This window comes from Dipteris shenzhenensis, chromosome 9 (assembly GCF_047967505.1).
Source record: "Dipteris shenzhenensis isolate YYH24624 ecotype China chromosome 9, Dip_SZ_1.0, whole genome shotgun sequence".
In the NCBI taxonomy this organism is placed as follows: Eukaryota; Viridiplantae; Streptophyta; class Polypodiopsida; order Gleicheniales; family Dipteridaceae; genus Dipteris; species Dipteris shenzhenensis.
Window position 1 is genome coordinate 9,872,265 of NC_141604.1, and position 18,146 is coordinate 9,890,410.

Genomic DNA, 18,146 nt, shown 5'->3' on the forward strand with positions numbered 1-18,146 from the left:
TTGGGCTAAAATTCGCCCCTAATTTTTTCCTTGGAAAAAATAGAACATTATAGAGTAAAGGAAGTGCTTGAGTAGGTAAAACACCTACCAGAATGTATAAAAGAGTATGTAAGAGTTTTAATTGACAAGGAATGCCAATAATGTTTTGGCAAAAAATATTTTTTTGCAAACAAAATTAAAGCCAGTGAAGTCCTGACAAGCATCTCTTTTATTAAAGAGGAGAATTTGCATACCTGCCACCATCCAACAAGAAAAACACTAAGAACCAACCTTAGCTTTAGTTGGGAAGATAGGTGTCATAAACACTCCTCCCTTGTTCTCGAGGTCACAATAAAAATTACGCTTAGCCTCGGACTAATCAAGCTAGTGAGAACATGTGAAATGTAAACTTATCCTCTCTTGAATGCCTCCTCTCGATTCCATTTCCCTCCTCCTTGCAGCTTGCATTGCGCCTTTGCTCCCATGCAATGCAACACAGAAGCTTGAGCAGGAGCAACAGTAGCTGTTGTTGCCAATGTGGGCTTCTTTGCTTCTGCTGCTGGAGGGCCAATCCTCTCTCAGTGATGTCTTGTCATGCCCCACTTTGTGCAGCCCTACATTTGTGCAGAAACGACGCCTCTATGGTGAGGTTGTAAGAAAGCAGTGGGCAACTGGAGCCAGAGCTTGTGCATGTGGTGCGGTAGGCACCGGAGCAAACCGAAGCCGAGAGGGTGGGTGGGACTCGTAGCCTCCATGGAACATGAAACTTCGGATGCATCGTCGTGACCATCAAAAAAGTTGCATGTTTCCACCACCTCATCTTCTTCTTCATCTTAAGCTTCACCCAAATTCTCCATCGCCATAGCCAGCTCCATGTCTCCATAGCATGCCCCCTCGCTCTCGCTCATCTTCCCCTCCTCGTTCCCCCCCTGCTCCCCCTCCTTCTGAAGCCATGCGCATCATCGTCCCCCTCCAAGGCGTCGTCCAAGGCCGTGGTGGCGTCTTCTGGGGTTCCCTCATCCCCTGCGCCCTCTTCTACTTCCTCCAGCTCTACTTCCGCCAGCGCCGTCCCCCTCCTGACTCCCCCGACTCTGAGAACCCCCCGCCTCCCCCCTCTCGTCGCCCCTGGCAGCGCAGGAACTCCGCCCGCCCGGCCTTCGTCTCCGCCCGCGCCGTCGCTGTTGCCGAGACTGGCGACTCGCCTTACTACGTCGGCTGGAAGGAGTATTCGAGGAACCCGTACCACGCAGAACAGAACCCGGAGGGAGTAATCCAGCTTGGTTTGGCAGAGAATCATGTTCGTGTCTGCTTGTTTGCATGTGTTGTTTTGATCATCCCCATTTCTAATGCGTCATATCTGCTAGGTCTCTGTGAGTCATTTACGCCAATAGCTAGGCTGAATTTAACTTTATGTCATCCTTTCCACCTGGACTGGCCCGGAAAAGCTGCTTGGGGTTTACTAATCTTTTCAATGCGGCGGGTATGCAGCTGTGTCTTGATTTGCTCCAAGAATGGTTAGTATCCCATCCGGAAGCGTCCTCGTGGCATGAAGATCAACCACTCCCGTTTAAAGATGTGGCTCCCTATCAAAATAGTCACGGACTACCTGCTTTGAAATCAGTAAGCAATACCTTCCTCCCTTTTTTTCCAGGAAATGCGCTATTCGCGTTTGTTTTTTACGTTCTCGGATATTCCCCTCTACAATTAAGCTCATGAAGCTTATTATAAACTATTACCTAGACATGTCGCCTGCTGGAGGTAGCACAGGGCCTTAATTCTGACCCTTGTGTGAAGAGAACGTCAATCAAAGATCCAGAATTATGTGGCAATGGCGGGCACAAGTTGCATATAAGTTCTGCCATTGTTAATAATGCTTAGTGGGGGGTTTCTTGTCAATGCCCTAGATCCTCGATAGATCAGCTTTACTTTCGTATGGACGTTTCAAGCATGACATGAAGTTGAGAATAACCAGAACTGTCAATCGATATATCATTCTGCTGTATTTCATGGTTGTGCAAGTCTTACCAGAGATTGCTCTGCCCAAGCAGCCCATCTGGCATCATGTTATACCTCCTTCCTTAGCAGTGCATATTTGAAATCAGCTACCTTACTTAAGTGTTTTTTTTTCAATCAACATGCAGGGAACAGTTTTATCATGATGTGGTCGAATGTGATTGCAGGAAGTCCACTGATTGGCTTTGCACTTAATCGTACAAGTATTAAGCGAACACGTGTTTGAACTTTGCACCTTTTTCTTGTGCTGATGACTTGAGGGGTGTTACCCTAGTGTGTCATGGTAGGCATGACAAAGTTATGGTTTTAAGACTACATACACTGATTTTCATTTTATGCTGCTCTGATATGGAATCAATGCACGCTCTATTAAATAGAAAGAGTCTCTACCTCTAGCTTGTAATAAGACCTCATGGATGGATTGACTATGGAAGTCCACCACCCAAAATATGGCCATAGGTTGTTGATATGACTCCCAATCTACGCTCAAGTCACTTCACTCTGCTATGTAACACCTCTCTCTCAATAACCACAATTGCCTTCGGAACACCTGAGATTGCAATTAGTTTAATAATTGCTAGAAACTTGTCTGTTCAGTTGGCATATAGTATTCAAGTTCAGAGTCCCTCTATCATTGTCACCAAAACATTTTAAAATACAGTAGTTGTACATCTGCATTCTTTTATAATCTACATGCTCTAAACATGCAGATGCACACATTGTGGGGCTTGTGCCTTTTGTTTGGGAGTTTATGGAGCATCTGTAGAGATAGTTCTTTACTGTGATTTTTTGCACCTTTTTGTCCACAATTTTGTGGAGCTTCGATAGGGTTCTTCTTTGCTGCAATTCTGTGCTGTTTTAAGACAGATTTCAGTTTGTCTACCTGTGCACTCTCTTGATGTTGGATTGGAAAGAGTTTCTTGTTCTCTTGTTTGCCTACTTTTAAGCATATCCTCCATTTCATTTCACCATTTAATTCAAGATGTTTACTGTTCATACACATTGTAGTTTCAAGCTGGAATTGTGCAGTGACTTTAGAATAACAAATATAGCTTGAACAATATGTATTTCAAACATAGGATGGTCTAAGCATATCCTCCATAGTTTGATTAGTTTGTTGGTTCGAGGAATTCAAGCTGACCCACAGCTCATACATATTTTAGTTTCAAGCTTTTGAAGCACCAATCGCTAGAGGTGTTAGAAAACAATAAAGCTTGTACAATTACTGTTCCACCTTTCAAATATACGATGGCCTCCATTTGTTAAGAGGTAGAAAACTATACTTCCACATGTATCTACACATTGTGCACTATGTTGTACAAATGATGTGTATCAATAAATAAAACTATCAACGACAGCATCCACAAATGGCCTGATCCATATATCAAATGTTTGTGTAGCAAGTTCTAGCAAATTATACAAGAATCAATTGATAAAAGGAGTCACACAAGAGGGAGATAAACCCAAAGCTTTTGTGTGAAGCTATCAAGAGGCTTCATTCACCTCACACCACTTCACCTCCTGATGCTAGGGTTTTCTATGGATTGGGCTCATAGGGTGTTTGGTGGAGCAATTTCTGCGTTGTCAGTTGTATGCTTTCATTCCATCAACTGGGCATTTCCATTGCAGCAATTGTTGTGTGCGCACATCTGTTCTACATGTGCATGTGTGTGTAGGGCATTTCAGTCTGAAAGGGCTCCTCCATTTTTTTGTAAGAACCACATCGAATGGGATGGTGGAAATAGGTGATCTCTTCTTCATAAGCATCCAAAAGTCCCTGGGGGGTTGGGAGGGGGATTCTCGGAGGCACATTTAGACACACCATTGTATTTTAGGTCCCCTTTGAGTACTGACGAATACTAAAGGCTTATTTCAAGGTGGGAATATTGATCATCTCCGTAGGATGCAAGGCTCTGAACCATAGATGCGAGTGTGACTGGTGAGCCCAAAGGCTCCCACTCTGTGAGGTCGCCGACTCCACCAAAGATGTTGCAAATCTTCTCAAACTGTTTCATGTGTTGGATAGGAATCAGGATCACTATTATTTGTGAATGTAAGAAATCCTAGATTTACTATATTTAGAAAAGTGCTAAGGAACAGAAAGGAGATTGAGATAGCAGAGAACAAGGAATAATTGTATTGCTTGAATGTCTGTAGGGTAGATGTAGTGTCATCCATACAATTGGGCCTCTCTTATATAGAGAGTGAAGAGTCACACATGAAAAGGTGTGTACTCCAAAGGGTATGTGCATGAAGAGGTGTGTACCCCTTGTGAAGGGTGTGACCCTTGATGAGAGGGTACATTACAATAGGAATGTCTCTTGTGAAGGGTTGTGCCTCATAGGAAGTGTCCCGTCGAAAGGGCAAGGGTTGTGCCTCATAGGAAGTGTCCCATCGAAAGGGCATACCCTTCCACAAGTGTCCATTCATCAAACCATCCATAAGTCTAGAAATAGAGAAAGGAATACGTCACAGATCGTGACATCAAACTCAAAAGAAGACCCTGGTGGAGGTAATGAACTGATGTAGAAAATATCACGGTAAATTCTGAAAATACTGCTGTAAAATGTCAGGGTACTGCTGTAAGTCTTCATCAGATTGCCAAGTAGCGTCGGAGTCGTCCAGATCTCGCCAAAGAACAAGGAATTCCGTGATAAGTCAATGTCGAGTCTCTCGCTGTCGATGGTCCAGAATATGCTCAGGAATAAGAACATAATCGTCTTCAATTTCTGGGACATAATCATCTGCAGGAGGAACTGCTTCATCGCCTGGAATGTACGTCTTTAGCCAAGAAATATGAAATGTTGGATGGTGGTAATTCCAATTTGTAACTTAAAGGTGAATTTTTCTTGACGATCCGGAAAGGTCCGTAGTATCTTGGTCGCAACTTAGGAAACACAGACTTAACCGTCTTATAGCGATGTGGGGCTACAAATAATAGCACCATGTCACCAGTGCCAAATTCCAAGTGACGTCTATGTTTGTTGGCAGACCGTTGATACCGCTCTTGCGCTTTTCGCATATGATCCCTGACTTGCAGTAGAATGTCTTGCATTTCTTGAACCAATTGATCAGCTAGGGCCACTCGATGTTGAAGTACAAAATTCGTTGGTACATTCGGAGTGTGTCCATAAGCTGCTTGGAATGGAGTCATGTTGATGGCACTATGGAAAGAGTTATTATAAGCAAACTCAAGGAGTGGTAGATACTCTTCCCAAGCTGCTAGGCGTGACTGAATATAATGTCGAAGCATTTCTTCCAGAACTTGGTTGACTCTTTCAGTCTGTCCATCTGATTCTGGGTGGTAGGCTGAACTGAACAGTAGAGTTCTACCCAAAGATTCGAACAGTGAAATCCAAAAGTGACTGGTAAACTTAGGATCTCTGTCGGATATGATATTCTTGGGCAATCCATGGTGTCGGAAGATGTGTTGTATGAAAAGTTTGGCTATGTCCGGAGCCTGTGCACTGCTTTTGCAAGCAACAAAGTGTGCCATTTTGGACAATCGATCAACAATTACCATAATCTGAGTGTTACCTTTGGAGGATCGTGGTAGTGTTGTAATGAAATCCATGGAAATACTTTCCCACCTTTCAGTTGGAACTGGAAGAGGCTGAAGAAGTCCTGTTGGAAGTCGTCGGCTTGCTTTCATTTGTTGACAAGATAAGCAAGATGTAACCATTTTGATGACGTCGCTTTTCATCTGAGGCCAGTAGTATGTTGCACTGAGTAAGCGATAAGTCTTGTTGATGCCTGGATGGGCAGCATAAGGAACTACATGATGCTCTTTTAACAAAAGACGTCGAACATCCTTGTCATGTGGTACACAGACACGATCTTGATAATACAGAAGGTCGTCTGTATAAGAATAGGATGAGAAAATCTTCTGTTCGGAAGTCGAAGGTTGATCTTTTGAAAGAACCTGTACTGATGTGCCGAAGTCTTTATCATTGAAATACTTTCCTTTGAATGAATTCGGAACATCCACAGATAATGTAGAGATTACCATGGCTGATGCTAGAGTTAAGCTGCTGAGAGCATCTGCAACTACATTGCGTAGTCCTGGAATGTACTCAATGGTCATGTGAAAGTTGGCCAGAAACTCAACCCAGCGTGCTTGTCGAGCGTTCATGACTGGCTGAGTAAAGATATACTTTTAAGAGTGATGGTCTGTTTTGACCACAGAGTCGGCTCCCATGAGATAATGTTTCCAAGAGCGATAAGCATGTACAACGGCAAGAAACTCCTTATCATAAACCGGGTATCGGGTTTGGATATCAGAATATTTATGGCTGTCAAAAGCAATAACTCTGCCTTCTTGCATCAAGACTGCTCCTGTAGCGATGTCGGAAGCGTCGGTCATGACCTCAAATGGAAGGTTTGGGTCAGCAATAGCCATAACTGGTGTGGTAGTGAGTGCTTGCTTGAGTTGTTGGAAACTATACTCTGTTTCGGGAAGCCACTGAAAAACTGCTGTGCTTTTCAATAATTCGGACATAGGAGCTGCGATTTCGGAAAACTGATAGACCTTTGTATGGTAGAAGTTTGCCAATCCGAGAAAAGAGCGGACATCATGAACATTCTTAGGAGTAGGCCAGTTTCGGATTACCTCGACCTTCTTGGGATCCACAGAGATGCCTTGAGCAGAAATAACATGTCCCAAATATTCGAGTTGGGTTTTGAAGAACTCACTCTTCTCAATATTGATGTAGAGAGAATTTGTGCGGAGAACTTCAAAAACTTGGTGAAGATGTTGTTTGTGCTCATGTAGGGATCTGCTGAAAATGAGGATGTCATCGAGGTAAACGATGACGAACTTATCGAGGAAAGGCCTGAAGATGTCGTTCATGAGTGTCATGAATGTGGCCAGGGCATTGTTTAACCCAAAAGGCATGACCAAACATTCATAGTGTCCATACTTTGTTCGAAAAGCTGTCTTGTACTCATCGCCTTCTCGTATGCGAATTTGATGATAACCTGAACGAAGATCAATCTTTGAGAATTGTGTTGCATGTAGAAGTTGATCGAAGAGGTCATCGATGCGAGGCAATGGATACTTGTTTTTGATAGTGAGCTTGTTGAGGGCTCGGTAGTCAATGCAGAGGCGCATTGACTTATTCTTTTTTTCCACAAGTAGTACAGGAGATCCGAATGCTGCGACTGGGCCGAATGTGACCTTTGTCGAGTAGTTCGGTGACCTGTCTTTGGATTTCTTCATTTTGAGTGTAAGAAACCCGATAAGGAGGTTTCGACGGTGGATTACTGCCGGGAATAAGTTCGATTGGGTGATCCACTGGTCGTCGAGGTGGTAACTGCTTTGGCAATTCCTGTGAAAAATATCCAGGTAAGGCTGGAAAAAAGGTTGGTTGAGGTATTCAGGAGGATCCTTTGTTGGTGTCTCCTCGACTGCCGTAACCAACAGAAGTGAAGTCTTTACTTGACGTTTACGAACCCACTTCTTTACTTGTAGGGCAGAGGCAACTGGGGTTGAAGGGGGGAAATCTTTTGGCGAGCTTTTTAATGTGAGCTTTTTTACCATTTCCTTTGTTTTTGCGAGCTTTTTTTAGAAATTCATACATGTTTTTGTTATAAGAAAGATGGGGAGGTTAGAAAGAGGGGGAGAGAATATAGGATATGTTCATTTTCATAGCATGTGGGAGGGGTGGAAGAGTGTATACTATGCACAAGGGGGGGGCGGATATGAGTGGCAGTAGGAGGCAAAAAATTATCGAAGATATGTCCATATTCAAAGTAGAAGGGAGGAACTATGGGAGATATGTACATTTTCAAAGTGTATAATTTGACAGATTTGACCTCATATTTGGATTCCTCGTCGAATTCCGGTCATTTTGAGTACCAACATGACCATATTCTGATAAAAATTGGAAAAATGGTGTTTTTGTCATTTTGGCCTGTTTGGGGCCTATTTTGAGCCTGCGCCAGGCTCAAAATAGGCCCCAAACAGGCCAAAATGACAAAAACACCATTTTTCCAATTTTTATCAGAATATGGTCATGTTGGTACTCAAAATGACCGGAATTCGACGAGGAATCCAAATATGAGGTCAAAAGTTTCAAATTATACACTTTTAAAATAAACAAATTTCCCACATGCTCTCCCTTCCCCTTTACATTTAGTAGATGAACATAACTTTCACATTCCTCATCCTCTCTCTCCTCCTTGCACTCCTCTTTGCATACCTTATAAGTTCTCCCTCTACGTTCTCCACTATGATAATGAATATATGTTTTAACTCCCCTCCCCTCCCTTCTCCATGCCACCTTACCCATGCGCCCGTCCCTCCCTCTTTCCTTTATCTCCCCTCCCCCCCCTCTCTTCTCTTAACTGCAACCACAACCCAAACTTTCAACCCACCCCCCTCCATGACCCCCCCCCCTCTCTCTCTCTCTCTCAGGTGAATGAAAAGCTCGCAATATTCATGAAAATTGAAAAAAAGCTCATGACAAAAAGCTCACCAAAAAATCACACCCGGGTTGAAGGAGAGTCCCTAGAACCAGTTAGCTCAATAAGTTTTCCCTGGTGGACAAACTGGATAGTATGGCTGCGAAAACTGATTGATGGATCATAGTTGTAGAGCCACTGTTGTCCAAGTATGACATCATACCGAGAAAGAGGCATGATGTCGAAGTTCAACTTGTCCGTATAATGTTGGATGCGAAAAGACAAGTTTTTGATCCTGGTGTTGCACAAGAAAGTCGTTCCATTTGCGAGTTCAATCTAATAGTCCACGAGACTAGGACTGGTGGTTAACCGAAGTTTGTCGACCATCAAACTAGCTAGGAAGTTATGAGAGCAGCCACTGTCGATGAGGATAGTGACCGTTGTTCTACGAATTGATCCTTGAACACAAAGTACTTGAGTGGCCAGGGAAGGTTCGGGGTTGCTGGCAAGGCTTAGGTGGATGGTATTCGCCATTCGAACAGCTTTGCCTTTCTTGTCTTGTGCTGGGGTAGCATCTTCTCTTTGGGAAGTGCTAGGTTCCATATTGGAATTTTGCTTTGGTCGCTTGGGACAATCGAACCATCTATGGTCGCCTGTACAGATGGTACAAAGTCCTTTTGTGCTGGAGTTGTTCTTCTTGTCAGTGGCCGCACCTTTATGTTGGGGATGTCGGTAATGACTTTGTGAAGAAGAAGAAGCGCGATCCTTGGAGGAGTGCTTCTGTTGGAATCCAGCAAATAATTTCTGAGGCTTTTGGGGATCTTGAGACTGTCGCTGACCTTGATTACCGAAGTTTTTTCGAAACCTGGTGTTATCTTGAGGGTGAGCACCTTTGGCCAGAGGAGAGTTCTGTGTGCGATTAGCACTCTGCTTCCCTATGTTTTGGAAATCTGTAACGCGCTCTGCGTAAGCAATAGCGCCATCTGTGGTGGTGATGTTTGCTTTAAGGACATCAATGCGTAACGAGGGATTTAGGCCTGAGATGAAAGCATGAAGGCGATCATCCTCAGTTAAACCATCAATCTCCAGCACCAATGTGGTGAACTGAGAGATATAGGAAGACAGGGAGCCCGTTTGCTCCAACTGTCGGAGTTTTGAACGTGCTTGGAAGTCTGCATTGGCAGGTATGAACTGCTTACGGAGCACGTGTTCACAATGTTCCCATGTTAACACACTTTTGCCGTCCTTTAAGCGTCTTTGCCACCATAGAAAAGCTTTATCCTTGAGGAGGGAGGCTGCCAAGGCGATCTTTTTGCCTTCAGTGAGGTCAACAGTGTCAAAATACATGCGCATTTTTGCGAGCCATTGGTCAACTGTTCGGCAATTGCGTTGACCAGTGTAGGCTTCCGGAAGTTTGACGTCAAGTCTTTTAGTTTTGGAAGCTTGAAGTAAATGGTAGAGGGCACGTAGTTCAGTGTTTTCTACCTCTGGTGGGAATGAATCCGCATAGTCGTCTGGTTGCGTCACGTCATCCTCTGTATGTGTGGTAACTTCGAGAATCTTGAAGTTGTTGAACTTTCTGGACCAAGTCGGAAATGCTGTCCTGAAGTTGGGAAATTTGAAGTTGCAATAGTGATTCGCCTTGTACGTTGACTTCCGGGGTCTTTTTTGGACTTGATTCTTTGTTCTCTGGAGAGGCTTCACGCGAGCGTCGCGACATATCGGATATCCCTGTGAGAAAAGCGCGAACTTGCGCTCTAGTTTGTACCATTCCTGGAAGAAGATTCGGGCTGCTCCCTGAGGTTGCTTATGTTGGAGGGGGCAGGCGAGGCAGGATGGAACCACCCGTGGAAGTCTGGTAAAGGAGGTCCTGTCTGAGGTAACACTGGTGATGCCGAAAGTGGTGTTACTGCTCGTGAGAGGACAGGAGTAGGTTGCAGAGTTCACGGATCTGAGAAAGGATAGGGAGCTGCTGTCGGAAGTGGAGGATATCCAGGAGAAGGAGTGCCTTCAGAGTGTAAATACTGTCTTGGAGAAGGTACAACCTGTAGAGGAGGATATCTGGGAGCTGAAGGAGGTGGAGAGTACCCTGGAGATGCCGAAGGTGAGGGGTAAAATTCTCTCCAAAGATGGACAGCAAACTCTTGAGGAATATCGGGTTCAGGATATCTTTGTGTCTCGTGGAACACAACGTGTACTGTGCTGAGGAAGTAATGTAACTCAGGTGCCTCACACAGAAGGTAGAGGATGTGGTCCAAATCACTAGGAGGGCACGTGACACAGAAGACCCAAGATGCAAAGGCTCCGAAATGGGCTGGTTGTGCAATCTGAACACGATATTGTGTGGTAGATGATGCCTGAGGTGTCCTTGAAATGCCGGGTGAATTACCAGGGGTTTCCATGCTTCAAGGGAGATTCTTTCATTTGCTGTAATTTGATAATGACAAGAGAATCCTTAAAAGCAGACTGGAAAGACTCCACTTGGCAATAATTTAATCTGCCAAATTGTTGCGTAGAAGAAGCCTGCAAATCGCTGTCCAGAGATCCATGTTGCAGTGGTTTGCGAGGAGCGGATCGAGGCTTGTCTGGTCCGGGCTGTTAACAGGCTGTCTTCATCGCGAGAGGAGGCTGCAACTGTTGCTGATTTGGCAGGAAAAGATGGCGAAACAAGGGGGGGGCTGCAGGCTGTCAATGGCGAAAACTGTTGCAGTTCCTAGGGCTGAGTTTCGGCAAATAAGGCAGGGCTGTTACGGATTTCACGCTGCAGGCTGGCAGGGAAATAGCAGGTAACCAGGGCCGCAATGGCGATGCAGGGCTGCGCAGTTAGGCTGGCGTGGCTGGCAAGGCAAATGACTGCGCAGGGGGGGGGGCTGCGTGCTGGCGAGGCCAATGACTGCGCAAGGGGCTGGCCTGCTGGCGAGGCTAGGGCTGTGCAGGAATGCTGGCGTGCTGGTGAGGCTAGGGCTGCGCAGGGGCTGGCGTGCAGATCCGTATGGTCCACGGGCTGAGCGGCTGCTGCTGCGGGGAGATCCGTACGGTGCAGGCCGTACGGAATAAGGTGCGCCTCTTTTCGTTGGGGCTGCCTAAAATGGTTAGTTTGCCCAAAAATTAATTTGGGGGTTTAGTTAACCCTAGGGAAGCTAGGGTAAACCTAAGGGTAGGGGCTGGGTTTATTTATTTTTTCCTTTTTACCCCTCTAGGTACCCTTTTATAGGTGCTTGGTGCCTAAAAGGTGTGCCTATTCGAAGGGGTGTGACCCTTGGAATAGGTGCACCTTTTCATGAAGGGGTGTGTCCCTGTTTTTAAAAGGGGTGTCCCTACATGAATAGGTGTGTCCTTTTGTCCACGATGGGGTGTGTCCCTTGAGTGAGGAGTCGAGACTCTTCATCAAAAGGTGTGTCCGATGGTGGAAAAGGTGCGTCCCTTGGTTTTGGGACAGCCCAAGCACCTAAAAAGACACGATTTTTGTCGTGTCCATTCACATCAACTCGTGATGTGTGGGAGATGGAGAGGCCATAGATGACTTTAGGCAGGGTTGGCGCTAAAATTTTTTACGCTCATCCTCTCCATCTCTTCCATGCACAACGTGCACGGATGTCCTTCTAGCGGAAAAGATGTATCAAATCGGCGCTAGAAGGTGGGGGGCATTTCCTACAGGCAGGAGCGAAATTTGCTCTGATACCACTGTAAGAAATCCTAGATTTACTATATTTAGAAAAGTGCTAAGGAACAGAAAGGAGACTGAGATAGCAGAGAACAAGGAATAATTGTATTGCTTGAATGTCTGTAGGGTAGATGTAGTGTCATCCATACAATTGGGCCTCTCTTATATAGAGAGTGAAGAGTCACACATGAAAAGGTGTGTACTCCAAAGGGTATGTGCATGAAGAGGTGTGTACCCCGTGTGAAGCGTGTGACCCTTGATGAGAGGGTACATTACAATAGGAATGTCTCTTCAATAGAATGTCTCTTGTGAAGGGTTGTGCCTCATAGGAAGTGTCCCGTCGAAAGGGCAAGGGTTGTGCCTCATAGGAAGTGTCCCGTCGAAAGGGCATACCCTTCCACAAGTGTCCATTCATCAAACCATCCATAAGTCTAGAAATAGAGAAAGGAATACGTCACAGATCGTGACAGTGAACTTGTATACAATCAAGGGGTAAAAGGAAAGGCTTCTGGCAGTCACAATGACTGGCAGCTCCTAGTCAGGCATAAAGCCCGAAAAGGAAAACACATGCGCCTCCCATCCAGAGATGCAGCCGAGAAAAAGTAGGCACATGCAGCCTCAGCTTCAGTCTTTAGCACGAACCAAGAGGCATAAAGTCCGAAAAGGAAAACACATTCGCTTCCCATCCAGTGATGCAACTGAAAAATAGTAGGCACATGCAGCCTCAGCTTCAGTCTTTAGCACGAACCAAGCGGCGGTGTGCAAGGTGTCGCACGTAGACCCTGTCCTTTTGCCAACAGATCCCAATGATGCCCAAGCGTTTTCAAGCAAGAAAACAACGTCATTAGCAGCTGCTCTGCTGTCTGCCAGAACCCCTCCAAGGGATTCTGCTGCGTACAGACACAAGCAGCAAATATCTGTGCTGCCTAACCCGCACAACCAGAAGAACTGTGTGCAAATACAAGTGCTATCCAATGCGAACAGTCAGAAGTGTTCTATGTGCTAGCAGTTCCTTCTGCAACAACCTAGATCCTGTTTGTACCAGATCCACAGCAGCCAGATAGCACCAAACGAAAGCAATCTGTAGAGAGTAAGCCAATTGTACAGTCTCCATGCTCAGAACGAGAAAGACAAAAATGAAATCAAATTTCATGTCTCCCTCAACCATTGAAGAACTGCCGTAACAAAGAAAAACGAAATTAATAGCCTGAAAATCCATGAAAACGACTTACGATTATGTAGGTCAGAAGGAGCACACATGAGCTCTACTCCTGCGCAGCTCAAACAAACTCAAATTTCACATCCTGAAATAGCTGAAGCCCAAAAATCCTCAGGCACGTACCGGAAGCAATTAAGCAAGCGGATAGAGTAGGATCAAAATACCTGTGATACCAAGTGAAACACCCTTTACTAGTTAGCCATAGCTAACCTAGGGAATCTACACGATCCACTATCCACAAGCACTTGCAAACACTATCAGACGTTAGAACACAAACATAGGGACATGGTGTAGGCTAGAGATCACCACCTCCTCGCAAGGTTCACCCCCAAGCTAGAGGTCAAGCAAATCGCGTACCTGTGATCTCCCAGCTAGGACTACGTGGCCCATACCATGCAGTCATTCGCCAATAGATTAACCACATGAGATAAATTTGGTTCACTCAAGTTAGTCAAATCATGCATCGTTAGGAAAATTTTGTTCTACTTATGTCTTAACCAAGCTTGATTAACCTGACCACGTTGACCAAACATCCAAAGTAATTTGTAGTAATGTGATATCAAGTCTTGATGGGCAGAGTCGGGATAGGGGCATTTCTTTTGTGCTGGATTGACTTATCAAGGGGCTTCTATGTTGATGAGTTGAGATGATTGACCTATCCCTTCATTCCGTTGAGGAACCGGGTTGCTGGAGGATGGGTAAGACTTTGCTATCAGCCTGCACCTGAGAAATGCCTCGACATACTGATGATGTCTATCCAATGGCGGGACTGGGCTCCACTCAATCTCTTGAATGACTCTTGAGGGAATGACCCACGGGTCCATGACCACAATTCTATATTTTGCAGTCCCTCCTCTGCGAGTACTAAGGACACCATTGTCGGTGCCGCTAAATCTGTCAAGGAAGGCAAACAATATCCTAGTATTTCCCAGGGAGGCGGGAAGGCGTAACATCACATATTCTGATAATGCGATGCTGTCTCCATGTCAGCCACCATGTAGATGCATATAAGGCTTGCTTTTCAAGGATTCTACCCACGCTGAGATCTGGGCGGTCTGTATTTTTCTTTTTTCATGCCTGCTGGAAAGGAACCTTAATCTTTAAGAGCCACCTGTAGGGAGCTGGTGTTAGCAAGCCTCATAATGGCTCTAGTGCAGTCTATGGCTGGATGGTTGACTCACTGGTTGGATTTGATTTTAAGAAGGAACATGAATCTTCATTAAGAAGACACAGCTATTTGTGCAGAAGCATGCTTTATTCATTTTTTTGGAGAAAATCTCCTTTAAAGTTACACCGCTCCTTCTAGAACTTTCCAGGTGTAGCCTCTGACTTGCTGTAAGACAGGCCAGCTTGTTTTATGCTAATAGTTTCATGATTTCATTAGGATTGTGATGAATCATAGAAAATCTTTACAAGCCTGAACATGCTTTTCTTTCCTTGCTGTTAAGTGTTGGACCAGGGACCATAGAGGGGTGCTTTATGTTCTTTTCTTCAGCAACTTGTCTGTCTGCAGTTAAAGGTACAATGATCTTATTGTTTGTTTAAGCCATTGAGTATGCTGCATGTACGTCTTTGCTGTAGGTTATGGCTTCTTTTTTGGAGGAAGTGATGGGCAGAAATATACCATTTGGTGCCGAAAACATTGTGCTTACAGCTGGTGCAACTGCTGCCATTGAAATATTGGCTTTCTGTCTGGGAGAGGCTGGAGATGCTTTTCTAGTTCCCTCTCCTTATTATCCAGGGTAAGAAGATAGGGCATCTTTGAGTAAAGGGTCAACGCGCAGATAGATCTAAATCGTGCTTTACTTAATTTTCAAGCGCTTGTTGTCCCTCCGGATGGCATCTTTTTATTTCATCTTGACTTGTTTCTGGTTTTTCCATGCCATATAATGTTGCAGCTGTTTTGATGCACTGCAGGTTTCATAGGGATATTAAGTGGCGTAATGGAGTTGAACTGGTGCCAGTCCATTGTCCTTCAAATGAGGGTTTTACTGTATCAAGAGTGGCCCTTGAGAAAGCTTATAATCAAACCCAGAGGCAAGGCATCACAGTCCGTGCTCTGCTGATATCTAATCCTAATAATCCTGTTGGAAACATACTGGGTCCTGACACTTTGCAGACCTTGTTTAACTTCGCAAGAGAGAAGCACATTCATTTAATTAGTGATGAGATTTATGCTGGGTCAGTTTACGAAGGAACTTTTGTTAGTGCAGCAGAAATTTTGGCCTCAGGTGAGTATGATCCTGGTCTTGTACACATAATCTATGGATTATCCAAAGATATGGGGCTTCCTGGTTTCAGAGTAGGAGTTTTGTATACCTCAAATGATAAGATCTTGGCAGCTGCCCGAAATCTTACAAGGTTTTGTACGGTCTCATCACATACACAGAGGCTGTTGGTGTTTTTACTGAAAGACAAGGAGTTTGTCAGGAATTTTTTAGCAGAGAATAGGAGGAGGTTAGGGGAACGCCACAATGCAGTAGTGACACGATTGCAAGGGGCTGGCATTCAGTGTGCAAAGAGCAGTGGCGGGTTGTACTGTTGGATGGACCTGCGCCACCTTTTGGCTTCAATGAATCATGAGGGGGAAAACAATCTCTGGAAGAGGTTCCTGTATGATGCGAGCCTGAATCTTACTCCCGGGTCTGCGTGTTACTATTCTGAGGCAGGGTGGTTTCGGCTTTGTTTTGCGAGTCTAGATGAGCAGACCTTGGATGTTGCTTTGAAACGTTTACTTGTTTTCACTGGGACATTAAAATAATAGCAGTTTTCTCAGCCATGCTCTGTGCACAAAGCTGTGATTCTTTGCTTTGCATTGATGAGCTCACAGTAGTGTCTAGTAGGTTATTCAATTCTATGGCAATAATACCAAAACATGAAATAGCAGCTGTAACATGAAAATAGCATTTTGTTTTTTACTGCTGCCTTGTTTCTACTTAGCCTTTTGTCAAATGACAAAGAAAAAACTACAGCAGGGCAAATTGCCTCTTCCCCTTCATGTCAATCGAGATCTCATGCACAAAATGAGATTTCAAGGAATTATCCAAATCTTTGTACACTTCAGCTTATGTGTTTGTCTGAGAATCTTAACTCTTGCAACCCTGTCCCTAAAGTAGACCTATGCTTGCGTGCCATTTTGATTGATATTGCATAAATAATCTTTGTCCCATTCAACTTTTGGTAGTTCCTTCTTAGGGCATATGATTATGTCATGTATGTCTTTTCTCTCATCATGTAGCAACCATCTTTTGTTAAGCCTGTCTTATCATGTGCTCTAGTTTCTTGCTCCTTTACTTCCACATAAAGGTTTGCAGTATTGACCTTGTTGCTGGCATCAGCTACTATTTCTTGCTTGATTGAGCTCACTTGATTGGTCATGATATCCTTAATCATGTCTCAAGTATCGGTGTTGGTGGTGGAGACGCGTGACCTTGCTGACATCAACTTTATTGATGGCATTAGTAAGTATTTCTTGCTTGATTTAGCTCACTTGATTGGTGATCATATCCTTAATCACGGAGATGAGTGTCGATGTTGGTGGAGATGCATTACATTTGTGTATGACTTGCAATAATTTCTTGCTTTTCACTACTCACCATATCTTATACTTTTTTCCCAAGGGTTGCAAGCTGGAGCTTGAGCTCTCTAATTTCTTGTTGCAGGTAATAGATTTGCTCCTATGGGTCGATATGAGTCATCTGCCTTTGCAATGTTTTTGCATAGGGGGAAGGTGTATTCGCTCAACGATTGAGTACGAAGGATTGCCAGTGGGGGTCAAGATTGTATAAACCTTAATACAACGAGAGAAAAGGAAGAAAGTTTATTGAAGTTGTCGAAAGACCAATGGATCTATGAGACTGATACAAACAAGTTGAAAGGGTGGAGCTAGTAAAAAACACACACACACACACATAGAGATGATGATGATGAGCTTGTTAAATATGACCTGAGGGACCAAAAGGTTGCCTTACAATAGTAGCAAAAAGATTGGTGATGTAGAAGCAATCCTATTTGGTAATGTTGATGCTATGTGCATTTTGTTTGAGGAGTTCTCTCTATGGCTTGAGCACCGTGGGTGTCTATTGCTTTTTTTTTTGTGTGTGAGACACACACACACACACTCACACACAGATGATGATGATGAGCTTGTTAAATACGACCTGTGGGACCAAAAGGTTGCCTTACAATAGTAGCAAAAAGATTGGTGATATAGAAGCAATCCTATTCGGTAATGTTGATGCTACGTGCATTTTGTTTGAGGAGTTCTCTCTATGGCTTGAGTACCGTAGGTATCCATTGCATTTTTTTTTCTTTTGTGTGTGTGTGTGTGAGAGAGAGAGAGAGAGAGAGAGAGAGAGAGAGGGATGCCTATGTATCAAAGATTAAAAGCTATAGTCTTAGATACTAATGGTGTATATTCCTCTTCCTATGTAGCATAATGAGTTCTTTTATTAGAAATCTTGGAAGAAAGTTATTAGCTATTGTGTTTTGCGTTTATTTTTCCAACTACATCAAAGTAAGTAAACATGTTTGCATGAACTTCCTATGCTTGTTTTTGCTAGAATAAAGGGTTCTTCTATTAGGAATCTTTTTTCACCTTCACACTTCCAGTGATTGTGGAGACCAGCCATGGCATCCATAACTTTGATGGCTAAAGATTGTTCTTACCCCTAGAACTTATTTTCCGAGGCATGCATTCTATTTGTATATATTTGTGAACGATAGAACTAAGTATTTGTATGATGAAGTCTCTCCAAGTGTCTCCAAATCTTTTTCCTTGAATGTGAATGCCAACGACCATGATTTTTGCCTTGGTAACCTTCAATTGCACATTACAAAATCCTTAGAGCTTAGGTACGAAGTGCTTCA

The 18,146-nt window shown here is 44.1% G+C and overlaps 1 protein-coding gene across 1 annotated transcript; it reads left to right on the forward strand.

The window, feature by feature from the left end:
• Nucleotides 1-776: 776 nt before the first annotated feature.
• Nucleotides 777-16,263, forward strand: ACS12 (1-amino-cyclopropane-1-carboxylate synthase 12). Its single transcript, XM_087378853.1, has 4 exons — nucleotides 777-1,276; nucleotides 1,468-1,599; nucleotides 14,859-15,019; nucleotides 15,195-16,263. Exons 1-4 carry the CDS (start codon nucleotides 866-868, stop codon nucleotides 16,036-16,038), a joined length of 1,548 nt encoding a protein of 515 aa, XP_087234979.1. The 5' UTR covers nucleotides 777-865; the 3' UTR covers nucleotides 16,039-16,263.
• Nucleotides 16,264-18,146: the final 1,883 nt, after the last annotated feature.

Coding starts and splice junctions, on each gene's coding strand:
- ACS12 (XM_087378853.1), top strand. CDS start 866: ATGCCCCCTCGCTCTCGCTCATCTTCCCCTCCTCGTTCCCCCCCTGCT. Junction 1,277..1,467: donor TTGGTTTGGCAGAGAATCAT/GTTCGTGTCTGC, acceptor GCGGGTATGCAG/CTGTGTCTTGATTTGCTCCA. Junction 1,600..14,858: donor GACTACCTGCTTTGAAATCA/GTAAGCAATACC, acceptor TCTTTGCTGTAG/GTTATGGCTTCTTTTTTGGA.